The sequence below is a fragment of the Brugia malayi genome (genome assembly GCF_000002995.4).
Source record: "Brugia malayi strain FR3 genome assembly, contig: Bm_v4_Chr4_scaffold_001, whole genome shotgun sequence".
Taxonomy (NCBI): Eukaryota; Metazoa; Nematoda; class Chromadorea; order Rhabditida; family Onchocercidae; genus Brugia; species Brugia malayi.
Window position 1 is genome coordinate 12,207,351 of NW_025062478.1, and position 25,387 is coordinate 12,232,737.

Here is a 25,387-nt window from a genome sequence, read left to right on the forward strand (position 1 = left end):
ATTACTAAATGATATAATTAACTTTTACTTATTAATCTTTTAATTGGTGTAAGTAAGCTTTACTTACTAATTTTTATTCCTTTTTTTTTCTTTCTGTAAATGATATTTTGATGATAACAATAATAAGTTAATGAATTCCACTTAAGGAATACATCAAAAAAGATCTAAGTTCAAGATGGATATTCATAATAATTCTGATAATAAAAGCATAGGTCTGATTAATTCACATTTATTAAACATCATTTGAGTATATGATTTCCTATTAAAAGGAAAAAATTAATAAAAATAAGAGAGAAAGAAAAATTTAAATTGTCAGATAACTTAGATTGTAGATGAAGAAAAGAACTTTCTTGCCTAATTTTAGATTTAGTTAAATTACATTTGTATTGAAACTTTAATGCTTACTTCATTTTCTCTTTTTTAATTTAGAAGTTTTTATTACACAAAAAAAAAAAAGAAAGTATGGGATTATTTTTTATTCATTAAACTTTTTCGAATGTGCAGATTTCTATGATTGAAGCGATGACTTTAAACTAAAAATTAACTTTAATTTGATAATGCATAAATTCGATGTTAACCATTGTCCACCACAATAGTTCTATTAGTTTGATTTTCTAAATTAAAATTAAAATTTTCGAAACACATTCACATTCTTGTAATAATTTAAAAATTTGATATAATTTCTTTGAATAGATATCTCATTCTTAATGCTAGAAATTGAGTGCAATCATCTAAAATATTAATGTCATCTGAAATCCGATTCAGTCAATATTTGAAATTTACCAATATTTCTACAAACTATTATTAGCTTCATTTTTTTGCTAAAGATAGTAAGAAAAATATAGTTTATACGTTTGAAATTAGCTATTAAATTTATATAGTTACTTTGAAGTTCATTTTTACAAAAGTTGAAAAATTAATTCAACCTTTCGAATAGAAATACGACAGTTGGATATGTGATTAGATATTCAGAAATTTAGTGAAAAGTACCGAAGTATTTGAGGAAAAGAAAGAAAACTTTCAAATTGTAAATTTTAATAATTAATAGAATAATGTGTTAAATGGTATAATTTAATGATAAAATGTTGTTTTACTATTGTAAAATTTTATGTAGGAATTTGAATTAATTTAGAAAAATATATGCTAACTAAGATTATTTAAAATTTTACTCTTCGCCAATTATAATTGTTACAAACAATCTTACGAATTACAAATTTTCTTTACTAATTTTTTCTTTTTTTTTTTTTTTTTTTAAATTTTTAAATGATAATCATTTACTAAGATATTTTATTATCTTAAAATTAATGTGCATGTATAAAAATATGCATAATGAAATATAATACTTACTTGGTAATGCGCATGATAGAATATTTGAGAAGCTAATGTTATTCGTTTACTAATACCGTCTATTTCTATTTTCTGTTTATTCATATTCAATTTTTGAGATTTAAATTACCCAATAATTTTCATATTTTGATTGGACAAAGGTAGAAATTGTCGTTGTCTGTCACAGTAGAAAAAAAAAAGATAGGATTTACGGCTCAGTTACTTCATCATATTTTAATAGCTGTTTATATCAAAGTTGTCTTTTTTTTTTTCCTTCTTTCTTTCTGAAAAGGAGGAGATTTGTGTGACACAAATTTACTGCTTGTCATCAGAGTATTAAAGTTAACACTTTATAGAAGTCAATTTGATGACATCAATTTCTGTTTTCTCATAAATTGCCCAGTGAATTATGTTCAAATTTTAGAAATTAACACTTTCTTATAAATATATATGGCGAAAGAGAAAGTAACATCAAAAAATATTTTAAAATGATAAAAAAATTATACCATACTGTTCGATATTCTCTTACGAAAAAATTTTTTAAATTATAAAAAAATGAACTGAATGAGTTAAATTATAACCACTAAAAGCAAATTTTATATTTAATTTATTACTTATAATTAAAGGATTAAAAATTTTACATCATATAAATGCATACAAAAATTCTTATATTTTTGATTGACAATGAGAATACGAGTACTTTAATTGAATGATTAGAGAAGTTAGATATTTAAAGTTATGCAAATATGATAAATCCTTTGAAAGTTATTGGTAGTTAAGTTAAGTATCAGTTAAATTTAATAACAATTATTCAATTAATTCACCGGTTAAGATGATCTTAATTCAATGTTTATTATACTTTTGAATTAATTACTTTTTCTTGAGCAATTTCTATAATGAATGACATCAGTGATAATTAAAAGATAAAAATAATAAAAGGTAGCTAACTTACCTCATACTGCAAGTAAATTTGAATGATTGCATTCAGTCATGAATATATCTCAAAAGATTAGCAATGAGCATTCTCAGATGAAATGCCATTTCTTGCTTTGTGAAATTTCTAAACAAAAAAAAAAGACATGCATTTTTTAAAATTATAATATCAATAGGAAAAGAAAAAAAAAAAAAAAGGAACAACAAAATGAAAAAGTTGATATGTCGCTAGGAGAATATAAAATTAAACTTAAATTTCTAGTGGTTAGACTCTTCGATCATTGCACTTTCACTGAATGATATTTATTATATTCATTGTTTTAAGTTCATTATTTATTGGCAAAAAAAAAAATTTCCATCATAAAATTATTATTTGCGTGTGGTCGAAAATTATTTTTAAATATAATATGTTATGATTCTATTAACCGTTAGACGAAAAATAGAAAACAGTTTTCCGGAAGAATAAAAATTCACATAAGAATGTCATAGTGTATTATATGTACGATTTATTTATTTAATTTATTCAACAAAAAAAAAAAAAAAAAAAAGAGAAAAGAGGAGACAAAAACCTTTAATTTTTAATTTATAAGTGATATCATATAAATATACATATATTTCTTGAAACTATCGTTGAAATTAAAAGTTTGAAAAATTGATTTGAATGCATAGAAATTCCATTTTAAATATTGGAAGGAATTAATTAAGTAATTACTTGTCTCTAATTTAAATAACAAATAAAATTGGATTTGTATGAATGCAAAAAAGAAAAAAAAAAGTAACAAATATATATGTATGTAAAGGTCTATGAAATTTTCTTTAGCAATTAACGAATATTTATTAATCAATTTTAATTCGTCGTAAAATTTGGCGTACTGAATTATTTTATGTCAATGATACATTATTTTTAAGTTGATGAATTAAAATATTTAAAAAAATTTTTCAGGTAAGCCGAATCCAGATGTGGAATGGCTGGACATAAACGGTAGACCAATTACCACAAAATCTGATCGTTTCAAGGTATGTTAACAGTTAATCAGTATTAAGATTACCTTATCAATTTATCACATTTCTTCAACTTTAATTTAATTTTTAAAATTAAAACAATATTTCTTTTTCATATAAGTGTTAATGGCTTTTTTTTTTTAGCTAACTCTATATAGATTTTGATAAATAAAGCTTAAAAATTATTTCTGATATCAAAGTGATAATTCTTTAGAGTATTTTAAAACATTCATTGATAATATATTTATTAGTGAAATTTCAACTGAGAAATGAGAAAATTGAAGTATTAAAAAAAAAAAAAATAATAATAATATGCGTAATTCATAGAATAAAGTTGTACAAATTTTGAATGAGTAAATTTGAAATAAAATTTTAATTTTAGGTTACAACAGTTGGTCGATTAACAACACTTACAATATTGCGGGTGGGTAATGATGTGCAGGGCAGGTACTTGCTCAAAGTTAAAAATGAACTGGGCGAAGCGAAATGTGAAATTCTTGTTGAGGTTTGATTTATTCATATTTATGATAGAAAATTAGTTCAATTACATTTTCAAGAAAAATATTAGAATTAGATTTGAGAAAATGTAAAAAAAAAAAACGTAATTTTAACCCTTCTTTATTACACCTTAGAAAATTTAACGTGGTGTATTGAAATGTAAAATTGAGATTTCTTGCATTTTAAAGTATAGCATTCTCAGCCAATGTTACTAATTTTAAAAAGAAATTATGAATTAACTGAAATTAAATTTTTATACAAAATTAAAAGTTTGAATTAATAATAAATTAATTTAAATTCTGTGAGTGAGAAGAAAAACGATTTAAAATAATTGCTATTTTTAATATGATTGAAAGTACTTTTTGATTTGCAATGTTTTTGATCATTTTGAAATTAATAAAAGAGAAAATTCCATACTTACTTAATCATTGTCGTTTTTCTTTTTCAAACCTTTATCGCATCCATCGTTTCAGGTTCCGGAATATCCAACTACGCCGGATCGGCCAATTCTTGAAAAGCAGAAATTCAATTCGGTGAGCTTAAAATGGAATGCAATACCAGAAGCTGCTAGTAAAAAAGTACAATACATCATTGAAATGAATAAGGTTAATTTTTTTTTTTTGAAATAATTTAATTTAAAAATTTTCAGAATTTCACGGAAAACGGTTGAATATTTTTTTTTTTTTTTTTTTGTTACTTTTACTATTTTTTTTTACTATTTTACTGAGTTAACGATACTTTTTTATTAAAGTTTTTTAAAGAGATTAAATTTTATGGGAAAAATTGAAAACCTTTCAGTGTATTTAGCTAAGGTAATTTCGACATCTGCATTAGGTATAAATTAATTAACTTACTTGTTTTATATGTGAAAAAAAAAAAATCCTTGAGAACTATTTATAAGCAAAATTAAGAGAGAAAGGGAAAGAGAGAGAGAGAGAGAAGGGAAAAAGAAAAAATGTAGGAAAGAAGAGGAAAACTAATATTGTTTGCGTAATTTTAAATAAAATAGTGCTATTAGGATAGACATTTAAAATTGATTTAAAAGAAATATTTTTTTTCTTTTTCTTTTTTTTTTCGGAAGATTGGATGAGGGAAATGAAAATAGCTAATTCAGGAATAAAGTATGAATAAAAATTTAGCTAAACGATTGACTTATGCAAATGCTTCTTCATCATTTATAATTTATTATTTGAAGTGGTAAATATTAAATTAGTACAAAAATCAAATTTTATAGTTTATCATTATTTTCAAATCATTTTGACTAATTTTAGGCTAATTTTTAGTAAATGAAGTAAAGATAATTACAATTGAAATATCATTGCTGCTTGCATAGAAATCAATGATTTTCTGAGATTTGAATAAAATCACAGAAAGCAATTTGTTATAATAATGATTTGATGCAACGAATATGATAATTATGATAATAAATGAGATAAGATGAAATATTTGTTTAAATTTTTAAAGTACTACTTATTTGACATTGTCGATTGCGAAGAAGCTAAATCTATTTTTTACAATTGGTCGATTTTAATAGCATACTTCTCAAATACAGCAATTTCATTAGCATTTAGAAGTTATACTAGCAATAAATTATCAAATTATGTTTATAATTATTTTTTAATATTTATTATAAATCAAATTTTTCATTTTGAATCATCTAACTTTCAAAATTTTTTGTCAACGATTGTTATTAGAATTTATTTTTTGTTCAAAACCATAATTTGGTAAGAATAGGCCTATAAAGTTTTATAAAAAAAAAAAAAAATATAAGAAATTTTATAAAAATAGCATTTGAAAAACGAAAGTTTTTTTTTTTTGAAATATTTTACTTAGCTTATTACTGAAAATTTCTAATCTTTTTTTATTCTATTCACATAAAATAGTTAAATTATTTGATAGCATTGTAGAATAATAGATGAATTAATTTTAAACGATTTCTTTATATATAATAAAATAGTATATATTTTTGTTCGATATTTATTTATTGCATTCTACACTTTTCAGGCTTTTCTCTTTTTCTCGTAAAAATTTTCTTTTTAAAAATTAAACATTTTTTTTTTTTTTTTTTTTTTAGCAGCTGCTTGGTTTAGAATATACAAGTTATCTTCGTTGCTTTTATGAGCTGTTTTGAATTACTAATTCATCGAAATTTAAATTTATGGTCTAATGATCATTTCCATTCCAATAAATAGTAAACAATAATTAATAAATTCACAGTTAAAAACATAAGCAATAAAATAAACATTAAAAAGTTATGTATAACACAGTTATGTGTCTATTTACTGTATATATCTTATGTTTATTAGGAAAACAAAAACAAAAATAAACAAAAAACAAAAATTATGTAGCAAAAAAAAAAGTAAACAAATAAGATAAAAGCAATATTTTATAATGTATGCTATTATGATTATTCATAAATTGGAGAAAAATTCAAAATGCAAAATTTTTTCATCCAAATGAAAAATGAAAAAGTTTTATTTTAGAATGGCGAGAAAGAATGGATTAAAGTAGTTGAAAGTGCTCAACTGAATGCAACAGTGGAAGAACTTAAGTCAAATAACACATATCGGTTCCGTGTACGAGCCAGTATTGCTGATATTATCAGTGAACCATCTGAAGAATCTGAATTGGTTAGAAATTAAATTTACGAAGTTAAAGGGATAGAAAACATTAAATGTATTGAAATGTGATGAAGAAGAATTATTAGCAATTAAAGTGATTGTTTTTTATGCTATATTTGCCAAATAGATTATCAAATACATGAAGTTATCTAATCCAAAGAATAACTGTGATTTGATAATCTGATCTATTGTATCTTAGTCTGATATGAAATAAAAAACTTAGTTTAAAATTTAAAAAAGAAAAAAAAAAAAAACGAAAAAAGAGTTAAAAAACAGTTTTGAAGAAAAAGAAAACTACCAATATAAGATTATTTTATTTTTAATACAAAATTGTTTATTGATCTTTTCTATTTAATATTAGGCTATTGTCTTTAAAAATAAATTATATTATTTTTGAAATATTAGAAAAAAATGATATAATATAATTATATATAATTCAACTTATCACTTTTATTTTACTCACTTTAAAACCTATCACAATTGATTTATCACTTTTATTTAATTTTTTTTTTTTTAAGGCTTATGATATTATTTTAAAATTTAGAAAGTAGGTATAAAGAATGTTATGTTAAAAAGAATTACTGATAATAATTTAAGAAAAATACAGTAGAGATTTGTCTTAAAATAAATATTTTTTATTTATTTTTTTGGAAAAAAGAAAATAGAAATATGACGAATGTGAAGCATTTGCTTTTGTATTCTTCAGGTATACTTAATTAATAAATTTTTAATTCAGTGAATTTATTATTTATTCTTTTGCAGTTTTTGGTTGAATCTATGAAATTAGAAAAGACTGAGAGAGAGAAAGAGGAAGCAGAAGAAGAAAATGAAAAAATTAATTATGATGAACTTTTTACCAATGTAAAACCATCAGACTATCGTAATATCAATGTGCTACAACTTCCCAATGATTTTGAATCAAAGGTAAGAAAAGCGATTATTCATTAAATATAGAAATAAAAAGGAGTAAAATTTTTTATTTTAATTTTTTAATTCGAATGGAATTTTCCAATTTCTTCTCTCATCATATTTTAGTGGAAACAGAAATGAGGAAAGACTATTTGATGGAAATTTGTTCATTACTATTCTTCATGATGTAAAAAAAAAAAAAATAAGAAAATTAACTGTTAAGAAAAATATTTATACAATTTGTCAGTAAAGAAAATAATATGTTTATTTGATAAATTTAGAAGAGTTTACTGAGAACACAAATACAATATTATCATATAATTTTGTTTAGAATATATATTAGTCAAAGATTTTTTTGTAAACAAATGAAAAAAAAAAAAAAAAAGATTAAAAACTTATGTTTTATAGATAAAAACAGAAAATAATCTATTCAAAATTTCATAAAATAGCAAAATTTTCAATGGCTATTGGAAAAAACTTTGATTATATAAAATAAAATTCCAATAACAATAACAAAACTGCAAGAAAAAATTAATTTTTATTAATTTTCAATAAAATGAAACTTTCACTATTTGTTGTGCTTTTTTTTTTCTCTCTCTCTCTCTCTTCTTTTTTAGTTCTTCGTTTTGTCTCTTTCAAATATTATAAAACAGTTAAATAGTTGCAAAGGATATTAAACACAGATTAAAATTTATCGAAATGCATTTAAAGTGAAGTCGTAAGCTTCTTTAAGAATTTCTTCGAGAGTTGCAATTGTGCAAAATTCCTCTGAATTGTCCCAAGCAATAATGTGTAAAGTTCAAAAAGTGCTTATCGATATGAAATGAATCTATATTTAATCTTCAACACAATTATCTTTGTAATTTCTATTTTTTTTCTTTTTTTTTTGCAAAATTTTTGATTTTAAATTACGGAGAATTTTGGTTTACCTCAATAATATGCCAATTGCGATTCTTCTTGAGTTAAATTTTATAAAATTATTTGCTAATTATTTAGCATCATTTAACTAAACAGCAATTTAATTTTAATTCCAAATAAATTTTAAAATCAAAAATTTTCATTTTAGCTTATAAATAGAATATTAAATAATAAAATATACGTTTCACTTATATATATACGATCTAAAAATGAATGTTAATGAATGATTAATTTTAATTGTATTTTTAGTACATACTTTGTGAAAAGATCGGCGCAGGTGCTCATGGTACTATCTATCGAGCAATCGAACGAGCAACGGGTAAAAGTTGGGCAGCAAAAATGATAAGTGTAAGTCCTGATATAAGCAAAGAAGTGATAATGCATGAAGTGAACATAATGAATGAACTTCATCACGAGAAATTGCTTAATCTTCACGAAGTATTTGATTTGGACAAGGAAATATGCTTGATTGAAGAATTGTTAGTATTTTTTTTTTCTTCATTCTATTGATAGGGTGGTGATAAGATTTGATGATAAATGATAACAGATTTTACGAAAAAAAAATGTGAGCTTTCATGGATGAATTTATTTGAAATTAGAAAAAAGAATGAAATGATAGTTGTCAAAGAGAGAAATTTACTATTGTTTGTTTATATCGGCAAAATGGAAAATTTTGCTATAAATAAACTTTATTTTCTTTTTTCTTCTAATTTAATTAGCATATGCATTACTAATAATTCAATTTGAAAGAAGTAAGATAATATTAAGTTATATATTTCTTTTATTTCAAGAAATTCATAAAGATTCCATCTTTTTTTCTATAAGATCAGATCAAATCAGATTATGCAAAAAAAAAAAAAAAAAAATAGACCATAAATTTGGGAATTATTCATATTTCTTTTTGAATTTAAGCTGTGCAAATTTAGACGAAAATTTTTCAAAAGAAAATTTTCAGTATATCTGGTGGCGATCTTTACGATAAAATAATCGCTGATGAAGCGCTAATGTCAGAAGATGAAGCACGCAATTTCATTCGACAAATTCTTCAAGGTGTAAAGCAGATGCATAATAATGGTATTGTACACCTTGATTTAAAGGTCCATTACTGCTTTTTTTTTTTTTTTATTAAATCATTTATTAGTATACTTCTCTCGCAACAAATAGCACTCATTGATTACTCATCGATACTTTACGATTTGTATATAAAATATAAAATAAATAATTTAGCGTTGCATAATTATTTACTTGGAACAATTTTTATGGTAGATTCATTACTTGTGTTTACTTCTGAGGATACTTCTGGTACTCCTTAATTAATTAATTAATTAATTAGTCTTCTATTAGTTGCTTATCAGCTGCTCCACTTCTTACATACCACGTTTAATTCACTTATGAGTATACACGTAAAGTTCATTTGTTCACAAACGGTAAACCTATTTCATAAATATGTTATTTTAGCCAGAGAATATAATGCTTATTTCAAGTGGAAGCAATGATATCAAAATCGTTGATTTCGGTTTGGCTCAGAAAATAGACACTAAAGAAAGTGCAACATTATTGTTTTGTACGGCAGAATTCTGCCCTCCGGAAGTTATAAATATGGAACCGGTTGGTTTGAGTGCTGATATGTGGGCCATTGGTGTGATTACTTATGCATTGTAAGTTTTATTTGGTATTCAAATGCACATAGATATGTTTTTACAGTGTTGTAGAAAAGAATTTTGAATGTACTTGTCTGTTAAGTATTTGCGCTTACTAATATATATGATATGATACAACAAATTTCATCTTAAAATTCAATTTCAAAACTGAAAAAAAAAAAAGGAAAAAAAATGCGATTTTGGATTTGAATGTAGAAACTGTTGTCCTAAAAAATAGTTTTTTTTTTTTTTTTTAGATTATCCGGTGCATCACCGTTTGTCGGAGCAACAAATCAGGAAACAATGGTAAATGTATCATGTAGTGATTGGCATTATAGAGATACAATCTGGAATGAAATTTCCGATTTGGCTAAAGATTTCACTGCTAAATTGATTGTCAGAAATAAACACGAACGTATGACAGTGGCTGAGGCACTTGCACATCCGTGGATAACAACGCAAAAGTTAAGAACGAAACGTGGAAAAGTGCCTTTGAGTAAAAAGAAAGATTTCTTCATTCGTAAACAGCCCAGTAATGTGCTCGTACCAATTGGTAAACTTGTCAAAATTGGTGCTATTTTCCGTCATCATTCAATGGATGGCGCATTTGAAAGAGCTATTACGTTTGAGCGAAATTTTCCGCCACAATTGCTGAAGGGTTTAGAAGATATTGCGGTAAATATTGGTGATTTGAGTGCCTCATTAATGTGTGAAATTGAAGCATTACCGCAACCAGTGATTCAGTGGTTCAAAAATGACAAGGAAATTTGCATGGAAGCTAACAAATATGAAATGAAATATGATGGCTGTATTGTTAAATTGAATATAAAGAATGTTGTTGACGCAGATTCTGGATTATATTCAATAATTGCTACAAATGCGCTGGGCTCTATTATAAGTGAAGCTAAGGTATCAATAGAGAAAGTAAAAGGGAAGAAACAAGTTAAGAAAATGATCCCTAAAGAAACTGACAAAGAAAAGACGAGAGCACAATTTGAATTTAATCCTAAACTTGCTGACATAAGCGCAAAAGTTGGCGAATCAGTATTACTCTCAGTCGCAATTAATTCACATCCTCAATCAGAAGTCCAATGGTTCAGAAATGATGAGATAATTGATATCAATAATCCAAGATTTATCATTAAAAAAGACAACGGTCATCATAGCTTAAAAATAATATCATGCGAAATCACGGATGCTACAAGATGGAAAGTCGTGGCGCAAAATGCCACTGATCAATGTGAAAGTGAATGCATTATCAACGTTGAGGTTTCAAATGATTTAAAAGCTCCCGAATTTAAGAAATTGCTTGCAAATATTCAATGTGAAGAGAATTCAATGGTGGTTCTTGAAGTAAGTGTACTGGCAAGACCACCACCTGAAATCACTTGGTATTTCGGGGAACGTGAATTGCGTGAAGGAGAGCGCTATAAATTACAGTATGATGACAAGAATACATATTCGATTACAATCCCTAAAATTGCTACTGAAGATAATGGAACATACAAATGTTGCGCGAAGAATCCTGCCGGAACTGCTGAAACGACATGCACTCTTGCTGTCAACAAATCACTCACTGATAAGCATACTATAGAAAGTGATAAAGCACCGATATTCCAGATGCCATTAAAAGACTGTAATGTGCTGGAAGGTGACAAATTGACTCTCGTCTGCGCCGTTACCGGTTCGTTTTTTTTATGCAAGAAAACAGAAATTCATTAATTTGTGTCATTTTTAATTAATTAATTTCTCGTTTAAATTTTAAAAAGAAAAAAAAATTTTTTTTTTCTTTCAGGTATACCAAATCCTTTAGTTAAATGGTTCAGAGATGATAAAATACTTAACAAAACTGATTATACAATTAAGGTTAGTTTTTAATAGCTCATGAAAATTCTACAAATATTATAAGTTTATTAGCAGTTTATTAATTATTTAATTGCTTATTCAGTTCTTCTTTTTTTTTTTTTTTTTTGAAATCCAGCCTAAATTTTCTTAAATTCCTACAATTGTTTTTAATTCTTTAATATTTCGTCATGAAATTTATGAAATCGAAGTTTGCAGTATGAAAACGGTATGTGCACACTTACAATTACTGGAGTAAAGCCATACGATGCTGGAATTTACAAATGCATTGCTGAAAATATTAGTGGTACTTCAAAATCAGAATGCAAAGTGCACATTCAAAGTAAATTTTAAAATTTCTCTTTTATATAAAACGAAAAAAATTACTAAAAATTACGTAAAATACAGTCATTTTCAGTGTTTTGCACAACTTTTTCCGAGTTGTCCTGATGAAAATAAAAGTGAGGAATAGCTTATCAACTTTTCACGAATGATTTTTAATCTTTATCATTTCTACTTCAGAAGCCAAAACAATGAACATAAAGCCGTATTTTGAACAGCCACTAATCAATACTGCAACAAATTCCGATTCTCAAATTATTTTGGAATGTAAAGTGATTGGTAAACCTAAGCCAGAAATAACATGGTTTAAAAATGGTGTAAAATTATTGCTAGAGAATCGAATGTTGCAATGTTTGGATAGTGATGGTATCATTTTTTTTTTTTTTTAGTCCTATCAAAAAAGAAAAAAAAAAATTAATTAATTTTAATTACATTAAGTATAATCGCTATAAAATTTGGAGCAATTAGCTGTTAAATTAATTCTATTTTTTTAGGTATTATACGGCTTAATATTATGAATGCTAGCGCTAATGATAACGGTGTATATTCATGTGAAGCAGTAAATGCATTTGGAAAAAATTGTAGTGAATGTACAGTAGAAATTACTGGTATAGTTTTCAAATATTTTAAATTTCTAAAAATTAAAAAAAAAAAAAATTATATGTGATTTCTATTTCTAAGATTTTATCACTCGTTTGGTTTTCAATTCAAAATTTATAGATAAAGATGCAAGCACAAAAGAACAAATACAAGAATCATCAACTACTATCGAAGAAGAATTGAAAGCACCAGTAATTATCAGACCACTCGAAGATATTGTTGTTCAAGAAGGTATCTTACTTAAATTGAACTTTTTAAAATTTAGCTGAAACTATTCCAATAGATATGAAAATAATATATTAGGTAAGAAATTTATATCTTTCTTATTAAAGTTATTAGAATTTAATTACTGCCTACAAATAATGAATATGATGGAATTAGTTTTCAAATTAATTTTCAGATTTACTTTTCAAATTTTAATTTTTAAATTTTACACAACCAATATTCATTCTTCTTTACAGGTAGTAATAAAATACTTGAAGTTGAAATTGAAGCTTATCCAAAGCCTATGATCGAATGGTTCCTAAACTCTAAAATTATTGATGAAAGTTATGCCATACAAACTTACTTTGACGGACGCTTGGCGATTCTTAAATTCAACGATGCTCAAATCGAGCAACAGGGAGAGTATCGTTGCCGAGCAATTAATGAAGGTGGAAGTGCTGAAACAAGGTGTAATGTTGTAATTGTTAAAGGTAAATTTCTCTCTGAAATCTCTTCCACTTATTTCATAATGAAAAATGTGACCAATGAAATATTATTCTAAGTAAATTTCTAAAATTAAAAAAAAAATTTTTACATTTTCTTTTTTTTTTTTTTTTTAATTTTACACTTTTCTAGAAGAAAATTTGGCAAATGATGAAATATCGAAAATTCCAAAATTCATTGAAAAAATGCAAAATATAAAGATGAAAAATGAAGGAGAAGCGTTAACATTGAAATGCAAGGTATATTTTAATAAAATAATTTTGATAACTAATTAATGATATCATTGTTGAGAAATTAGAGAGAGTATCTGAAGGATTTTTGCTTGAATTTCTTGGAAATTTAATTAATTTATATATTAAAGAGAAAAAAAAGAGGTGTAATATAATGAAAATATTTTACTTTTATTCTTTTTAGTTCTTTCAATTTGATGAAATCATTATCTTTTGCAAGAATAGCTTAGAATTCTTACTTCCATCAAAGTTTTTTATAGGTTAACGGTGAACCGGAACCTGAAATTCGATGGTTACTGAATGGAAAAGCTATTACGCAGGATGATAGAATCCGTATTCGTACATTCGGTGATGGCGTATGCATATTAGAAATTATTCAGCTGACCGCTGACCTTTGTGGTACTTATACCGCAATTGCGCATAATATCTATGGTGATGCACATGCTAATGCGGAAGTATCACTTGAGACTATCGGTAAGCTTATCAAAAACTCTATAATTCCCGTGTTTTCCGTGATTTTTTTTTTCTTTATCAAATCATTTTCAAATTTTACACTTTTCTTTTCAAATCTAACCTAAATAATTGCAAGCGTACAAGATTTTTCGTGAAAAAAAATCGATAAAACCGTTACCGTTGAAAGATTTGCAAATGTTTTATAAATTTATCAGTGCTAAATTTAAACTTTTTTTTTTTCAATGTAATTTTGTTAGTTGCAAGTATACAATGTTTTTTTTGAAGATTTATCAATGAAAACAATCAAAGAACCATTCTTTGTGGTAGAACCGACACGAGATTTAGTGGTTGAAGAAGGCAAAGTTTTACGTATTATTTGTGATATCGATGGTAAACCTCAACCAAAAGGTAAAATTTAAAAAAAAAAAATTTTTTTTCATTTATAGCATGCGAACATTTTTATAAGTCAAAATTGAAATTTCAGAAATTTTTTTTTTTTTTTTGAAGAATTCAAATGAAATTCATTTTTTTATAAAAAAGAAAAATGTTTTATTAGTTGTTTTGTTTTTTCCTTATTTTTTATTCTTAATCATTCTATTTGCAGTGAAATGGCTTAAAGATCATTCCCTGATTAAGGATGATCGGTTTGCAATTCAAAATGAAGGAATCAATCATCAGATAACCATCACTTCTGTTTTACCTAGTGATGAAGGTATCTATACAATAGAAGCGGAAAACAAAAGCGGAAAAATTTTTGCTGATATTTTGGTGCACGTTATTTCTAAATCGTAAGTTGAAATCGAAATCACTTCAATAATTTGTTTATATGTTAAAAGAATGGCAATTCTTAAAAAAATTTTTTTTTTAATTATGCATTAAACATCAAAATGAATCACATATTATTCATAAATTACAATGAAAATTTTTCAAAAAAAAGGAAAACTAAATTGTAAAAATTTTATTTGCAGAGAATCAGAAACCAGAAAAGACAAGACTGGTTCATCACAGCCCAGTATTTCAATTAGTCAACCATATGCTACAGAAATTAGCAAAAATAGCCTACAGTTGAAATGGTCAACATCCAAAGCTGATGATTCAAAAATTGAATATATTATTGAGCAGAGAAGGTAGATTTAAACTTTGAAAGTTAACAACAATTCCTCCTACTGAAATTTATTCCAATTGCTACTCATTAGCTTCTTTCTTCTCTATTTTAACCAAAATTTGTTACCTTTTTTTTATTTTTGGTTTCATGACTTAAAGTATATGGGAATAAAATTCAAGGCTTAACAAACTACAATAAATCTCTAATAATTTAACTTTTAACTTTCAAAAAATAAAATTTATTTCTGTTTTGTTAAACACAGAATTTTCCAGATCTGATGATCAAACATGGACACAAGTGGGTACAAGCATGGAAACAGAGCTTCTGGTTATCGGTCTACAGTCCGGTACCGAATATATTTTCCGTGTCGGTACTAAAAATAAGGTGAATTAATTTCATTTCAGTTTCACTCAAAAAATGAAAAAAAAAAAATACAAAGCACTTTGTTTTAATGCTCTTTTTTTATAGATTGGCCAAATAGCATATTCAGTACCATCAGCAGCCATTATGACACTTTTATCAGGCCAGAAACCGATTTTAAAAAATATTCCACCTGCATTATTGATACTTAATGAGAAGGAAGATATCAAGCTTAGCATAGAATTCGAAGGAGAACCAATACCGTTTGTGAAATGGTATCAAAATGGTGTCGAATTAATTGATGGCAAGAATAATATGACAATAACAACTGACAAATCTGGCAAATCGAGTAAATTAATTATCAAAAAGCCGAAAGCAAGTGTCCATGCTGGACTCTATTCATGTCATATCGGAAATGAAACCGGTGAAGTGGTTTCCGAAACACGTATTATCAAACAAGAAGTATGTATGCTGAAATTATTCACTTTTTATTAGAAATTTATTGAAACAATGAGTTAGTAAGAGATAGTTGTCTCATTCATTTAATCGCAATTTTTATAATTAATTTCAAGTTTTGAACGTTTTTTTGATGATTCATTTTCATCTCTTTTAGGCTTCCATTATGATGCCATAATTTAAAATCACATAAAATCTGAATTAAAAATTAGCATTAATTTAGGATGGAGTAACAGCTGAAGAAATATCAGATGAAAGGAAGAATGAACTTTTCGATGGACAACCACAAATTGTGGTACCACTTTCAAATGAGACTACTGCGGCAGGCCAACAGTTTATTCTTAACTGTGAAATAAAATCATCACCAAAAGGTGTAGTATCGTGGTTTAGAGATGATGAAAGATTAGCGTAAGTTTTACTCAGAATCATTTTTTGACTTAACCTATAATTTTTTACTTTTGAACTTTTTTTAAATTTCTAAATTAGTTTTGCATCAGTTATGCTAAATATGATTTATGCAGAGTAATTAAAATTTAAACTGAGCCATTCTAAAAGCCTGGTCTCTTATCTAATAATATATTAGATACTTAACAGTTTCAAATTTAAAAACAAAAAATGTGATTGAATTGATGCAATTGAAACGCTTCGAACTTTTGAATCAATCAAATATCGAATTTTTTTTTTTTTTGAAACACTTATGTAAATGCTTTGTTTATGAGCATAATAATTTATTTTGAAGAATTAAACTAATTTTGAATTTTCATTTTTGAAATATATGAATAATCTATTTACAGATCTATTGGACGCTATGAAATGTTTGAGAAGGATAATGTTTACAAATTAATATGTCATAATGCTCAAAGTAACGACAGTGCGACATATCGATGTGTCGTAGCGAATTCTATTGGAATTGCGCAATCATCGTGTCAGGTATTTATGATGAAAATACTCTTTTATTTCAATATATATTTAATTTTTATAACATCAAAATTCTATAAATTTAAACAATAAAAAATTTATTAACCTTTGACTGTGTGACATTCCGTATAAATTTTACGAGAATATTGATTTCAGGTAAATGTTGTAGCATCGATTCCACGTATGGCACCCAAATTTGAAGTACCATTGACGGATAAAACAGCTTTGGCTGGTAAAGAAGTAAAACTAAAATGTCGCGTTCTCGGTGACCCTCAACCTCAGGTAGAATTTTCTCTTAAGAAATGTTTAATAAATCAGATTTTTTTTTACTTTCTTTCATTTAGCTCTTTGAATTAATTTTATCGACATCATATGATCTTTAAAAAATTCATTAACTTTTGAGTGTGTCTCATCTCAATAATCTTTGTCATATTTATTTGTGCCTTCGACTATCTTTTTTAGTTCAGTTGAAATTCAAGTCTAACAAATTTTTTAAAAATATTTTATTGTTGCTTAATAATGAAATGAATTTGAAGATTGTATGGATGAAAGACGGTGCTATGATCAATACAAATCGCCGTCAAAAGCTCGAATTCATCGAGAATGGCTGGTGTTCGCTCACAATTTTCAACTGTACCGCAGAAGATACTGGTTTCTACCTGTGCACAGCATCCAATGTGCTTGGCACCGAGAGTTCCCATCTGATGTTGACTGTCGCAGAAATTGCTGGACCGGATTCACATCTAGTTACAGCGGAAAATAAAGAAATGCAGTACTGTAAGCCAAGATTTACCCGTGTACCGGGTACATCAGTCGAAACTACCGAAGGATCGACGGTTTGTTCACATTAAAAAAGAAATGATCTGAAAGAAATTTAAACTGTTAAATTATTCATAAATGTATTAACTTTGTTTTTCATCCATTTTCTTCGAAGCTAGCGATTTAATTTCAGGTGAAACTAGTAAGTCGTGCTGTTGGTCTACCTAAACCGCTCATTAAATGGTTCAAAGATGGAAAAGAAGTATAAAAATTTAATATCTGTTTTATTAAAAGTTACTTACAATCTTTGATATATCACTTTTTGGATTTTTATCAGTTTTAAATTAATATCAATTAAATGGAGCCAAAATATCTGTCATTCGAAAGATTATTTATATTCTATCCTTTAACTACTGAGATGAATATCAATATAGTCTTATACAGTTCATTACCATTCTTTTTCTTCAATTCATAGAATTTATACCTGAAATATCAATCGGTTTGGTAATCCTAATGATTAATTGATGACAACTTAAATTTAAAAGTGAAATTTTCAATGAACTCTTTCAACCTTAATGTTTCTTATAATATAGCACTATGAGATTGAAACATTTACGAAAAGTTAAAATTTTGAATTCAGTTTTATTGAAATAAGATGTTCTACTTAGATATAAATGACAAATAGATAAGCCTATAATATGAGAGAATTAATTAATTAATATTAGTAGTAATTGTAATTTTAAATTAATGGTAGCTTTTTATCATCAATTATAATTGCTATAGATTACAAAAATGAACCGTGCATATGAAATATTACTAACCGGAGAAGGTGAATCGGTACTTACTATACCGTATGCAGTAACGAAAACAGCTGGTACATTTAAATGTGTTGCCGAAAATTCAGAAGGCTCAGCAAGTTTCGAGACGCAGCTTATTGTGCACAGTAAGTGGAATTTATCTTTTAAGAATTTTTTAAAAACTTGAAATGGAGCTCTTCGATTAGTTTCAATTTGTAGATTTAGATTTAATAAGTTGAAAATTTTTAGCTCTTTTACACAAGCAATATCAAGAAGAACAAGCACCAAGTTTCACGATGGATTTGACAGATGTTGGTGTTGCAATTGGACATCCGGTGACACTAAAATGTCGTGTCAAAGGTATTCCTGAACCTCAGCTTAAGGTACTGTATTTTATTGCAACATAACTTAAAGTTAGCTTTTAAAAAGATATTCTGCTTTACCCATTTTTGATCTTACTTTGCTTATAAGTTAGTTTATTTAAGCATAACATGAATGTTGTTCTATCAGTCAATCTATTCTCTCTTTTTTTTAAACATTTTCCTTTATTAAATTTAACATTCTTAGGAAAATTAAAAATCGATTAACTAATTAAATTATGATTAATGATGAGTTGTTTTTCTTTTTTTTTTTTTTTTTTTGAAGAGCTAAGGATTCAAAGAAAAAAGAAATAGTAGCGATGGATGTAAAAGAAAAATCACGATATATTTTGAAAAAATAAGTGTGCAAATAATTATACATAATTTAAATATATTTTAAGTAAGACTTATTTTACTATTTACTACCTTTAAAGTAATGTAAAAGAAGTGACCAGCTTTACTGATCATTTTTGTATAAAGTAATAAATTTATCTGAGAAAGATAACAACAAATTGTTCATTTGATTTTAAGATATGAAATTTTTAGTGGATCTTTATTAATGATGCACAACAAACGATCATATTACGTACAACAACTGATTCTGCTTGGGCAGAATATCGGGAAGGTGATACCTGTGAAATGAAAACTGAAAGTATTGTAAAAACACAACAAGGTACTTATCAATGTGTTGCGAGTAATGAACATGGAAGAGCAATAACTCAATGCTATTTGTTAGTGGGAGGTATTAATTTAACTTTTTGTCATTTCTTTTTATTTTTGTTAGAAAATTGTTTTCGCCTTTGAAAATCAATGAAATATATTTTGAATATTCGAAAAAAAAAAATGCCTGAATAAACATATAATAATTTTATATTAGATAAAAATAAAATGAATAGAAAACTTTATGTTAAAATAGCAATTTGAAAGATAAAAAACATTCATAATTCTTTTTTTAATTCTTTTTATAATTTTATAATATATAATTTTTTTTTTTTGTTTTCTAGTCTCTTATATGTTGTGAGATAATTTACAATTGTAATAAAAAGTTAATCTATAATATGAAAAAAGAAATTGATGATTTTCTTATCTTTTTTCCAAATTTCATGTAAATATTGAGAAAAGTTTGCTGTGAAATTCCTGATCATATCATATATTTCTGTAGATTGTAGTCATTTAATATTGATTGATCGATTGGTTGGTTGATAATTTCAGAACCATTTGATGAACCAGCTGGACCACCACGTTTCTTAAAATGTATGCGTGATATATGGACACCACTAGGTAGAGATGTTGAATTTGAAGTTGAAGTGAATGGTTATCCGTTACCAGAACTAACATGGTATCATCTGGACGAGAAAGTTCTTGAGGAAAAGAATGTTCAGGTATTAATTTCTTTAATTATCTGAAAGTTGAACTTTCATTTCTATGGATAGTTCTAATTATTGTTTTAATTCAAACGGTTACAATACTATTTACTATCAACTATAAGTACTTTGACAATGTTTCTTACAATGAAAAAAAAATTTTTTTTTTTCATTTTTTTAGAATTACTTATTACAATTTACTTACTAGAAGTAATTCATCTTACTTTTACAGATTTCATACATTACTCCAACAAAATGTCAACTGAAAATAACAAATGTAAGTGTATCCCATCTTGGTAGCTATTCCGTTGAAGCATCAAATATTCATGGCATTGTACGGACAACTGCATCGTTAAATGTTGGTAAAAAACATTCCGCAGTGGAACTTCCAAAACTTTCTGAAGGTTTTATTTTTCGCCTTTTTTTTTTTTTTTTTCTTTTTTGAATTTGAACAATTTATAGAAACTAAGTTATGAAAGAAACACTTCCAGAAGATATATACTAATTTGATATGGGTCACGTTGACTTTACCTGTAATATTCTTGAATAAGGGAATACAAATTTATCAAAATTTTTTCAGATTCGAAGATAAAGTTTACAACAGCTTTGCCACAAGATCCGTTATCGGATAGATCAGAATTCCCCGCGACTAAAATGCACAGAGTAAATTTTTATTTATTTAAAGTTTTCAATTGATATTAAATAACATATTTTCTTGGTCTTATTTATTATGGGTTTTTTGATTCAGTTATTGTTAATTTTGAAGCATTTCCATTTATATCACAGCAAATAAATATTTTGCACTTTTTATTCTTGAAGTTTTCCATTTTACATAGGTACTGAATTGCTTTATAGCTTAAAAGAATGGCAATATTCAATTGATTGGAAATTCGAATATTATAAAAGTTTCATCCAGCATTTTACCAATTATTCTTAATTTAATCAAAAAAAAAGTTTGGTTGTCATGATAAGTTAATCTATATTAGTCTCATTTAATAAGTTTATTACTTGCACAGACTGGAATCCGTCCGGATATAAAGCGAAAAGGTGCAGCACCGGCATTTTTAATCGGTTTAGAAGATCTTGAATTTCATGAAGGTGATGCAGCTGCATTGGCTGGAACAGTCTCTAAAAGTAAGGGTTTGATCATTTATTGAAGAGTTATATTTTTATAGAAATAATTTTCCTGTAAGAAATTTTTGATATGTTTAATGAAATTTGGGACTTTTTTTTTTCTTTTTTAGAACGACGGCATCGTATTCATGGTAGATCGGATGGGAAACGTATTAAACAGCTTGTGACACTACGAGACAAAGAGATTGATGCTTCTGCTTCTAGCAGTTCAGTGGAACCACAGAGTGAAATTACAAGTTCATTGGCTTAAATGTTCTTGTTTGGTTTAAATAAATAATAAATAATATCGTTACTGATGAATAAATTTGATCATGACGCTATTTTTATAATTTTAATTTGATTAAAATTTTTTTTCAAAAAGAAAATTAGATTTCAACTTTCTTTTTTACAGCACTAGAAGAAATTCGAGCATCGATTACTGAACGAAATAAGAATATTTGTCGACCAAAATTCATGGTGAAACCGAAACTGAAGAAATCAATTACCGAGCATAAATCGCTTAGATTGAAGACTGCTATTTCTGCTAATCCAGTACCAGTTGTACGTTGGGATAAAGCCGGTATTGTACTGGAAACTGGTAATAAATATTCCATTTACAATGACGGTGACTTCTACTATCTTGAGGTTAGGTTATAATTTGAATTGCAAATTTAAATTCATTATAATCTATTTAATATGAAAGTTAAAGGAAAAGTGGTAAATTTGTGCGGCTTTCATGTTTACATACCTTTTCATTTCTACGTACATTCGTCTGGTCGTTTGTTGCAAGTTCGAAATTTCAAAATTTATTAGCTTACTTTTGTGCAATTTTCAGTTCCTTCTAAACAAAATTTATTACAGGTACATCACATGTCCAAGATCGATGAAGGCTTCTATAATTGTTCCGCTTGGAATAGTGAAGGCTTTGTAACATGTACCGCTGAAATTGAAGTTACACCAGGTGATGGGACAAAAAGACTTCGAAAGGGACTGGCAGTACCATCTTTCATTGAAGTGTTACCCGGCAAATTTAAGGTAAGCAATCTTATGAGGATGTTTTGGTCTGGAAATTTTTAATTTCAAATGATAGAAATGAAGTTATTAGTCATAAGTTCTTTTTTTCTTACTTATAGGCGACAAACGGTGATCCGGTATCGGTTGAGTGTAGTGTATCAGGTTATCCGGCTCCAACAATCCAGTGGCTTCGAAACGGTGATATACTTGTACCTGAGCATGACCGCTATTTGATATCATATGATGGTGAGACAACGACGCTAAAGTTCACTAGCATTGCTATATCAGACGCTGGAAAATATGTTTGCATTGCAAAAAATCAAGAAGGTGAAGCTAAAACAGCAATGCAACTTGACGTTGAACCAAAAAAGTTATCTCCGACCGGTGGTACACCACCAAAATTCCGTATTGATGGGCGACGAGAAGCAATTAAAGCAGTTGATGGTGATAAAGTGGTTCTTCTTGCTGAATTAATGGAAGGTTTGTTAACTTAGTATCATTTAAATAATACGAGATTAATTTCAATTTGATCAATTCAATCGTTGGAACTGATTAAGTGCTCACACAAATGGCTTTTCGTTTTAATTCAATTTAATTAATGAACTTTCTCTTTTCAATCCAATTTCTCCTATAGGTTCTGAACCGTTAACGATAAGATGGATGCGTAATAACATGGAGATTCAAGATTCCACTGGATTTGAATATTCACGTGAGGAAGCGAATTGTTATTTGACAGTAGCAGATGCATTTCCAGAAGATGCAGGAGTATACACCTGTGAAGCGAGAAATAAATTTGGCATTGCTAAGTGTAACGTACGCCTTGTTGTTACAGGTAGACTAATCATACCTTTTAAAAATGAAATCGTGGAAATAGTATAAAGTACTAATCTAGATAGCATAATTGGAAGATTTCATTTAAAAAAAAAAAAGATCTAAAAGCTTTTTAGATTTAAAATCATGAAAGATTCTTTGTTGTTTGTTTGTATGTATGAATGAAAGTTTTAAGACTACGACAGAGATGCTGGGTGAGTTTATCAAAAATAATTTAACAAATACTTTAAAAAGATATTTTAAGAGCATAGAAAGAAAAGTGGTTTGGAAAATCCGCCTGTTATTGTAAATGCACCAACAAGTGTAAGCGTTGAGCAGGGTAATGATTTAACATTACCAGTAACGGTACGTGGATATCCTGAACCAGCAGTTGTATGGACTAAAAATATGGTTTCAATTGCTTCTGGTGAAAAATATCAGGTATGTTATTTGTTAAAAAATATTTGGATAAATATGATTGTTTCAATTATATCATAGGAGAACAATTTTCATTCATTTATTTTGGTTGGTTAAAATTTTTGCAGAAATTTTAGTTGATGAGTCTTACAGTATTAGTTTTTAGAAGTGTAGAAGTAGTTTTTTATTTTTTATTAGTAGTTTACTAGTGGAAGTAATAGTACAAGTAATAGTTTATTACTAGTTGCATATTAAAGTTAGTTTAAATATTTGATAATAAATTTTGGGATAATAGATTTATGACTTCAGAATATATACCATATATTGAATATTTCATGGTTAAATTAAAACATTTTTCTTTTCAGATGGCGAACAACGGAGAATTGTTCACATTGACAATTCGTAATTGTACCAACGAAGATCGTGGCAGATACGAATTGCAAGCAGTTAATCTTTCTGGTACAGCTAAAGCAATAATTACCGTTGACATTACTGAAATTACAGAGTAAGTGTTTTGATGTTAGTTTTTTATTAGTGATTAGTGAAAATTGTACCTTATATCACAGAGTAAAGATATTTTTATTTTGTCTTGCATCAATGAAAAATTTCGAAACTTATTTTTGATTGACGGAATTTTTTTTTCTTTTTGTGTTTGTGTTTATTCTTTTATGGTAGGATATATTGTTCCACGTTACAATTATGCTGCTTTTATTCACTAAGAAGTAACTAAAACATTTTTTAATTAGAAATTTTCCTAATTAATTGTATCTTTGGTAGTGTACACAGTTTTTCGTCTATTTTTATATTAATTCTCGAAAAGTAATGATTTATTTTAGTCTGGATGCTGTTATGCCAAGATTTACCAAATTGCCAATTTCGGTTCAAAGTGCAATCGGACAGAAAGCGAGCTTAACTTGTAGCTTTAAAGTGCGTAATACTATTTATCATTGTTAATTATTGAGAATACTCTTCAACTATTGAATAAATTATATACTTTGATTGGATGATTAACAGCACGAGATTTGTTTCCAAATGATATTTGATAGTTTTGAAATTATGTCTTATTCTTTTAGTTTCTTTTCAATTTAATCCTCATGCAATTATTTCAGCTGTCGTTTTCATAGTTTTTTACCATGGTCTAACTATTTTAGGGTTTTCAACCAACAGTAACATGGTTTCATGATGACAAGAAATTAGTAAATGGACGGCATGGTATTGAAATTTCATCAACAGCAACAACATCAACTTTGTCAATTTTGCAGCTAGCGAATGAACACCTTGGTGAATATCTTTGTGCAGTACGTAATCAATATGGAGAAGATTTAGCAAAAGCAGTTATCTTTCTTGAAGGTTACCTTTAATTTATAATATGTTGATATTTCATGCAAATTAACTCCTCAATATAATATTTTTATTTACTGTTATACAGAGTAGTGGAGTTTTTTTTTTTAAAGCGCTGATTTTTTATGTTATGGAAACAAAAAATAAAAATCATAAAATAAATGCTTAATAAATCTTAAACAAATTAGGAAACTGAAATTATGTATAATTAACCTATATACTGTTTATACGAATTTTTGGACTATTTGCTAGAAAATTCATTTATCAGAAAAAAAAAAAAGCTATTTTCAGGTTCATCAGTGGCGCTATCTTTGTTAAATGGTAATTAAAATAAAAATAATGGATTGCTTATTCATCGAGAAACAGTTTTTGTTCACTTTTTGATCTCACTGTCTATTCTGACAATATTACAACAACTAATTTATTAAAACTGTCTAAAAATGATGTACACTGAAGAAACAGGCAAAGTATCAGCTGAAGAAGATACACGCGCATACATATATGCTATCGATTTGTATTATAATAATACATAAATTCAACAATGTATAATTT

At 26.8% G+C, this 25,387-nt stretch overlaps 1 protein-coding gene across 1 annotated transcript; it reads left to right on the forward strand.

Annotated features, from left to right (window-relative positions):
• Positions 1-3,009: 3,009 nt before the first annotated feature.
• Positions 3,010-25,164, forward strand: Bma-ttn-1 (Immunoglobulin I-set domain containing protein; the record flags this gene model as incomplete). Its single annotated transcript, XM_043082517.1, has 45 exons — positions 3,010-3,049; positions 3,203-3,276; positions 3,644-3,766; positions 4,233-4,364; positions 6,243-6,389; positions 7,143-7,304; positions 8,457-8,686; positions 9,163-9,304; positions 9,666-9,865; positions 10,105-11,531; positions 11,643-11,713; positions 11,909-12,032; positions 12,212-12,397; positions 12,526-12,639; positions 12,752-12,862; positions 13,093-13,326; positions 13,472-13,578; positions 13,830-14,043; positions 14,308-14,430; positions 14,627-14,810; positions 14,991-15,149; positions 15,400-15,511; positions 15,596-15,949; positions 16,167-16,351; positions 16,738-16,873; positions 17,018-17,143; positions 17,398-17,697; positions 17,814-17,882; positions 18,404-18,563; positions 18,667-18,800; positions 19,323-19,518; positions 19,989-20,158; positions 20,373-20,544; positions 20,721-20,803; positions 21,157-21,274; positions 21,385-21,510; positions 21,666-21,898; positions 22,115-22,288; positions 22,387-22,747; positions 22,902-23,099; positions 23,343-23,518; positions 23,860-23,999; positions 24,331-24,421; positions 24,646-24,844; positions 25,127-25,164. The coding sequence occupies 45 exons, from the start codon at positions 3,010-3,012 to the stop codon at positions 25,162-25,164; spliced, it is 8,355 nt and encodes a 2,784-aa protein (XP_042938451.1).
• Positions 25,165-25,387: the final 223 nt, after the last annotated feature.